We start from the raw sequence: 8094 nt of genomic DNA on the forward strand, positions 1-8094 counted from the left end.
ATTCTAAGAATAAATCTCCATGTACTAATGCTGATACAATGTCATAGGTAAGTTGATTGTCTGGCGAAAGCAGTCCAAAAGCACCTAGTCTCAAAGATAGCTCACAAATCAAACCTTGAGAGTCAACAAAGAATCAGGAGATCATATTAGATGCAAGGATAAATGATTTTATTAGGTCAAATGTAACTGAACTGCCACACACCATCTAAGAATTTGTGAACAGGTAATAAATCACTTCAAAAGACATTTGAATTTGTATTTTTGTTATCAAATAATTTCTTAGTTGCATAGACCAAACCCTGCTAGTGAAAGGACAGAGAGAAAGGAGAGAGAGAGAGAGAGAGAGAGAGAGAGAGAGAGAGAGAGAGAGAGAGAGAGAGAGAGAGAGAGAGCCTAGTTAGCCTTGTTGGAAAAGTCTATGATAGTAGCACTAAATTAATTCAATTCACTTATAATCAGGAAGTTCAGCAACTTGATCTCCAGAAGGCTGATCCACAAGTGGGTCTGTGACAAGAAGACTGGAAGTTTCTAGACGTCACATAGGTTGGGTAGCAGAATCCAGATCCATAACCAAAGGAAGGGTAGCCACGGACTCCATAACTCACAGGTCTAAAGCCACTAGAGCCACAGCCTGAAGTGTAGAAGCTCCTTGACCCAAAGCCCAGGGAATGGCAGCTGCTGGACCCAAAGCCCTGAGAGCCAACATACGGGGTCCTGTAGGGGCTGCAGAAGCTGGAGATCCTGGGGCGATAGCAAGGCTGATGGCAGGAGCTGTGCACCGCATGGGAAGCCTGGCATCTGATGGGCTGGAAGCAGTTCTGATGGCAGCCGCTGTGGAGAGTGGAGCCCAGATGGTAGGTTCTGGGAGAGCAGAAGTTAGTGCTCTGGACTAGGTGAGTTGGGTAGGAAGAACCACAGGAGGAGTAGGGGTAGTGTAGTTGACCTCCATAGGATCTAGAGGAGAAGCTTCCAGAACAGCAGCTGTAGCACATGTTGAGAAGAGATGTGAGATCAGCTAGGTGTCGATGAGATGATGCTGTGAGTTTGAGTGTCATGATCCAGATCTCAAGTTATATATACTCTTACACTGGGTGTGTCTACATGCCATTGGATCCATTCACCTCCCTCACCCTTCACATGAAAATATTTTCCTTGGTTATTCAGTTTAATTTTCACACATTCATATATTAATTACACTTTAATCACTGTGGCACATAGTAAAAAAAGACTCATAGTTTCTTTGCCCTGGCACTTGCTGTGGTTTGATATTCAATGTTACAGTTGATCACATTTCCAACTATCTTTGTTTCATTATTCATGCTTCTGCTGAGACTGTCCTAATAAAAGAATTACCTAAACCCTTTCTTCATTTCCTTGACACTGAAAGTACTCAGTGGTTACTACTCAAAATAATTTGTACCTTCTAGTTTTCACAAGCACACTGTAGTGAAACCTTCAAATACTGTATTTAGGGAATTTTAAAAAATATGAGCCATTAGATAGGCCTCCCTCTACCATGTTGAGCTGATTATTAAGAACTTTGCTGTGGCATTTCTATCAATGATTTCCTCAGTACAGACCTTTCTTATACCATGTTCAATAAATAAGGAGCAATAAATACCACCCTTTGAGTGGAACTTTAAAGAGAAATGTTTAGATTTTCTGAAGAAGCTGTTTTGTACTTTACAGCCTTCGTCTATATCTGTCTGTCTGTCTGTCTGTCTATAAGTCTGTGTGTGTGTGTGAGAGAGAGAGAAAGACAGACAGAGAGACAGACAGAGAGACAGAGAGACAGAGAGAGAGACAAAGACAAAGAGACAGAAACTATAAATTTGTTTTATTTTCTTGTTTTCATAAAATAGTCTTGAATGACATCATTTATGTATACTTAAATGCAATTTTGTTTATTTTATTTTATTTTATTAATTTATTCATATTACATCTCAATGGTTATCCCATTCCTCCCTCCCTCCCATTTTCCCCTTACTCCCCTCCCCTATGACTGTGACTGAGGGAGACTTCCTCCCCCTGTGTATGCTCATAAGGGAGGGTATCAAGTCTCTTCTTGGTAGCCTGCTATCCTTCATCTGAATGCTTTTTTTCTAAAATGACTAACTTAGAGCCAAGTAGATAGTGAAGCAAAATCTGAGCAGCCATGCTGCTGAGGAGCTTAAACTTCTTCTGCCTCCTCGCATCTCAGCATGGCAGAAGACTTATGCCTCTCCTGTGCTGCCTTAAGCAGAGCAAACTTCAAACTCGTCTGCAAATTCAGTTCTAATCTTTCTTAAAAAGTAATCTGTTACTCTGTTTATACTAATATGTAAAAGTCTGATGAACCTTAGTTACCTTTCCTGGTAATACTTGCACTGAATAGTGTTCAGCAGGGGAATTCCATGCTTTGGTGGTTTGTATGCATTTCAAAAATAGTTTATTTTCTAGGTATAGATAGGAAATAGCTAGAAAATCGATAGTCATATTAATGGGGACACGTGCTTCTTACTTGCTTTGTTCCCATTTCTCATGCTCTGGGACTGACACTTTATGGGGCTTACCTAAGGGACATGGCATTCTCAACTGCCATAGTATAGAAGGCTTCACAAATGCCTAAGAATTAGCTGGCTTTATGCATTCTACAGAGCACTTGCTTACTTTGTTTTATGATTACCTATCCCATTCAAAGTCCAAAGGGTGGCATGTGTCACACAAAGTGACCTTGTGCACTGCTCAGGCCGCCATTCTGAGTCACCTAAGTAGACACGCTCTGCTTTATGAATGGACACCTACTGAATTCCCTAAAGTAGTCCGTGCCATCCTCAGCACGTGGCACTCGTCCTGATCTCCTTCTGATCTCGAAGTATCTTTCTATTCTTATTAGTACTTAATTCTAAGAGATACAGAGGGGTAGAAGAAAGGAAGGGGAGAAAGGGAGAGAGAGACAGAAAGACAAACAGAGGTAGAGAGAGATAGAAACAGAGACACAGAGAAAGACAGAGAGACAGAGAGGCAAACACATACACAGACACACACACACACACACACACACACAGAGAGAGAGAGAGAGAGAGAGAGAGAGAGAGAGAGGAGAGAGAGAGAGAGAGAGAGATGAGAGAGGAGAGAAGTGAGGAGAGAGGAGAGAGAGAGGAGGAGGGCGAGAGAGGAGAGAGAGAGAGAGAGAGAGAGGGAGGGATCCTAATGCCTCAAAGTTTCCGCTTTCTAAACCAAGTACCGATATTGGAGAATAAACACTAGAATTACTTGACCATAAATCAATTCTAATTAACTCTGTCTCCACTCATTTGTAATTACATTATTATTTTTCACTAGCATTATATGTTCACTTTGTGGAAATGCTAATAAACAACTTATAAATGCTAATAAATATGTCCTTCTGAATGAAAGAAAGGTCGGAACTAAGTAAAGTAGCTTTAATAGCTCCAAGACGGGTCCTGGGAACACTAAGGTACTACAGACTTTTGTAAGATACTATACACTCAAGCAAGATGTTTAAGAAGAAAAAAATCTCTCTTTAAATAGGTGAGGGGGAAAATGCTATATCTGGATAGCATTAATTTTGAACTTAGTGATCTATCTATCATCTATCAATCTATTACCTATCTATCTATCTATCTATGTATCTATCTATCTGTCTTTCTATCATCTATCATCATGTGTCTATCTATCTATCTATCTATCTATCTATCTATCTATCTATCTATCTATCTATCTATCTATCCATCTACCTATCTGTCTATCTATCTGTCTGTCTGTCTGTCTACCTATCTACTTATCTATCCATCTATCTGTCTGTCTGTCTGTCTGTCTCTCTGTCTGTCTACCTATGTGCCTGTGGACATAGTGTTGGGAGGGGTCTTGGGCAAGGAGATCTAGGGAAATGAAGGGGAAATGGAATATATATGAAAACACATTGTACACAATGTGAAATTCTAAAAGAATAAAGAGCAATATTAAAATGTTCTCTGTTTCTCTCTTTTCAGCTGTGTTTACCAGTTTTTTCTTACCCTTCATCATTTTTTGAGAAATACCAGTATAATACATTAAAATAAAACAAAACAAAAATAACACCCACCACAGTCTGTTAGCCAAAAGTCGCTTGCCATTTGAACTACTTGCAAAATTGTTGTTTTCCAGATTATTACACATGCCACTTAGCCTTCAAACCAACAATTCCTTATTGCACTATTTTTAGAAATTAAAGAAAAAACTTTCAAATTCAACAAAATTCTGCAATAGCAAAAAAAAAAAAAAAAAAAAAAAAAAGAATACTTATGCGCTCAAACCACTGCATAGTTCCCTCTGTGTTCACTTTTACATCCTCAAAATTAACTCCTTGAAGCCTAGAGGAGCATCTTGTGCCCAGGCTGCCCAGTTCTTCCTTATGGCAAACCCGGTTCCTTACTGTGCTTTGACCTTGCTCACCCCCCTACAGTTTATGTGTTGAGCCTGGTGACAGCAATGAGCCAAGGGACTCCTGACTGGCAGGAGGCTTGACTCAGGGTCTCAGGCCCTGCCTTGTGCCTCCTCCCCTGTCCAGCCTTGGCTTTCTCCAACAATCTCTCAAATTCTCCTTGGCACCCACAACTTCTCGCTGCAATAGCTGCATTTGCTCCAAGCAGGTTCAGCCAATGTGCTCAGTCCCAGGTCATTCATGAAGTGTCTGATGTAAAGTTGTAACCGGCCTCCGAGATGCCTTGCATGTAAATCTGCTGCTAAGAGCTGACACTTGCACCAAGGAAGTAACTTGAAGAAACCCAGGGGTCTACATAAAGTTCCATGGAGTAACATGGCAAAGTCTAGAGAAATTTTCTGGAAATTATTTCCTCAAAACTTCAGTATTTTGTCTCAACTGCATCCTCTTGTCTCTCTTAAAATAAACATTAGAGAAAGTAGTCCTATATGGGACAACTTTAGTCTGATTCTTTCATAATTGTCTAAAGGAATACTAATAATACTAATAACAATAATAATACATTTTATTTTAAATGGGTTTTTAGGAAATTACTTTACAAACAACTATAAATTCATGCAGTTTATATTGATATTATTATTTTTATAATAATGTTGCCATATTTGGCATGGATATGTAACATTCATTTCATATTGAAATTTTATAAACATACTTGAAATATGACCACATGTATTTTAAATTAATTTGTCATCTTTACACTCATATATTTAAGAATAAGCTGTAACCACTTACATTTTATTATTACTCATAGACTACTTAATGCCTGTGACTAATCCTACAATATGTACACTGTTTTATTGTTATTTTATAGTTGAGGAAGCCAAGACACAAATAGGTTGGACAAATTTCCCAAGGTCACTGATGTAGTTAGTAGCAGAGATGGAATTTGCAACCAGTTACTGGTATGCTGACTGTGCAAAATCTGCTTTGATGCCTTGCAGGCAGCCAGCTCCTTCCTGCTTCTACTAAATAGAACTCTCCCATATAAAATACTGTGTTCTATGTGTGTATTGCATGTATCTACCTCTAGCTTTCACTATTATAGACTGTGCTTGTACGTGGGTACCTGTAGATACACACATCAAGGTGAGATCTGTGTATTTGTGATTTCAAATAGTTTGTTGTAGTTGACAGAGGCTGTTAGCCTATGGACTCAGGCTGGCTGATTTGAATTCTGACCATATCACACACTAGTGAGACTTTGTTCTCTTACTTTTATGCATTTTCTGCAATCTCACCCCTTCCTTATGGTTCCTTTTTTTTTTTTTTTTTTAAAAAAATTTTTTATTATGTTTCTTTCTTAACATATACATTTATTTATTTATTTATTCATATTACATCTCAATTGTTATCCCATCCCTTGTATCCTCCCATTCCTCCCTCTCTCCCATTCTCCTCTTACTCCCCTCCCTTATGACTGTGACTGAGGGGGACCTCCTCCCCCTGTATATGTATTAAGTCTCTTCTTGGTAGCCTGCTATCCTTCCTCTGAGTGCCACCAGGCCTCCCCATCCAGGGGACGTTTATTATTACACCCAAGTAAAGTAAACTACATACAGCTGAAGAACCACAAGACAATCAGGAATTATATAAGTGTTACTACATTCATAGTGATTTGGCCATTTGTATTTGGCAAATTTGAAGTAAACATTTTTCCTATCTTGTTGGGTCTAGATTTCTAAATGAAGATCAGTATCTGCTATATCTCATCTCTATTAACTTAAAACATTTATCTTGATATAAAAACATATTAACCCCTAACCAACTAAGCTTAATTGAAAAACTAGACTCTCTGGTCTTCAAACCCATCAGAGACTTGAGAAGGAATAAAACTTCATTACCCCAGTGAACCCGGAGTGCAGGTTAGCAGGTTTCAAAATAAATAAATAAATAAAATGACTGAGACAGTTTACAGTCTGAACACTCTCTGTAACATTGGAGCATCTTTTTCAGCCTTCTGGCTCAATATATCTTACAGACTTATTTGTGAGTCAGGAACTATTAAGGACTTGTTTACCCTGTCTTGGCAGAGTTCAGCCATTGACTCTGCCTGCATCTCCACTAGCCATTTTTAGGCAGAATTCTGTCTGTGGCAGAAATGAGGACATTTTCCCCAGTGCCTGGTTTGCCTATTTGACGTCAATTCTACAAGGAGGTTCTTTGATGGTCATCTACTTCTTTAAGGCAGGCTGGGTGTTGCCAGGAGTTAACTTGTCTTATACACTTTAATTTTTAAAATATTTCTATTTTTATCTTGGGCATGAGTGCCAGCATATATGTATGTGCATTATTTGTATGTCTAGTGCTCTCAGAGGACAGGAAAGTATGCCACATACTCTGAAACTGGAGTGATGAAATTTTGTAAGTGACCACGTGGATTCTGGGAACAGTATCCAGGTCTTTTCAAGGGAGAGTTATTTGTGTCTTCTTTGTTTTATGACTTTGTCTCTCCTATGTGTACTTTTCCAGTCAGGGTTTTAATTCTTATGTTTAGACATCCTTATTTAGATATAATTCCCATGTAATAAAACAATAACCTGTGTGTGTGTGTGTGTGTTCCTTTAGTGCATGTGGGCATGCATGCCTGTAGATTCCAGAGGTTGTCTCTTCTCAGATGTCTTCTGTAATCACTCTTCTCCTTGTTCTGAGGCAGTCACCGAACCTTGGGCTTATTAATTCAGCTAGAAGGGCTGTCTCGGAGCATTCCTCCTAGTCATCTTGTCTCAGCCTCCCAAGCCTTTGGATTAGAGATGCATAGCACCGCAGCTGGCCTTTTACATAGACTCTGATGAATAAGCATTGGCCCTCTCGGTTGTATGATAATTTGCTGCTGTAACACTGTGTTCTTAGAAGCACACGTCGTTATATAACCAAGAACAAAATGAGATAGACTATTTCCTTTACTGATGTATGGTCTCAGGCTCCTTTGTGCCTATAGTTTCATAGTACCTGGAATTATAAATCATGAACATATTTTGGCTTGGATATTGCAAATAGCAGTGTAATTTTGAGATCCATCTTCATGTTTCATGTTTCAGTACTTCATTTTTTGCATTACTGTCATTTAATTAGATATATGTCATGCGATGTAGATAGACACTATGACATTATCTCCTGATTTGAGTTATTATGAATACAAATGCTACAAACAGTTATACATTGGTAGTTCTGTGGACATATACTTTCACTTATCTTAGGTAAATAGCTAGATACAAGATCACTGACTCATAAAATAACCTTATATTTAACACTGTAAGACAATGAGGCACTCTTCTCCACAGGAATGTAACAATTCACATTCTCAATGACAATGTCTCAAAGGTCTTGTTGTTCTGAGTCCTCAATGTTTTGTACAGCTATATAATTATCATAATAACTCAATTATTATTTGGTTTACTTTAAGTTGGCATGTAATGGCGCACTACTGTGGTTTTGGTTTGCATTTGGGCGAAGAGTAATGACAACGGGTATTTTTCTTGTGTCATTACTCTCTCACATCTGTTATTTACTTATATCTATTGTCTCTATTGTGTGCTTGCCCTTGTGTTATATCAGTTCTTACACAAGCAAGGTTCCATTTACTTTGGGTTTTTCCAATACATTCTTCC

General features: G+C 38.6%; 1 protein-coding gene across 1 annotated transcript; it reads right to left on the reverse strand.

Annotated features, from left to right (window-relative positions):
* Positions 1 to 329: 329 nt before the first annotated feature.
* LOC127193156 (keratin-associated protein 13-1-like) lies at positions 330 to 1026 on the reverse strand. The gene has a single exon (XM_051150482.1). The coding sequence runs from the start codon at positions 990 to 992 to the stop codon at positions 465 to 467; it is 528 nt and encodes a 175-aa protein (XP_051006439.1). The 5' UTR covers positions 993 to 1026; the 3' UTR covers positions 330 to 464.
* Between the last annotated feature and the right edge of the window lie 7068 nt (positions 1027 to 8094).

This window comes from Acomys russatus, chromosome 8 (assembly GCF_903995435.1).
Source record: "Acomys russatus chromosome 8, mAcoRus1.1, whole genome shotgun sequence".
NCBI lineage: Eukaryota > Metazoa > Chordata > Mammalia > Rodentia > Muridae > Acomys > Acomys russatus.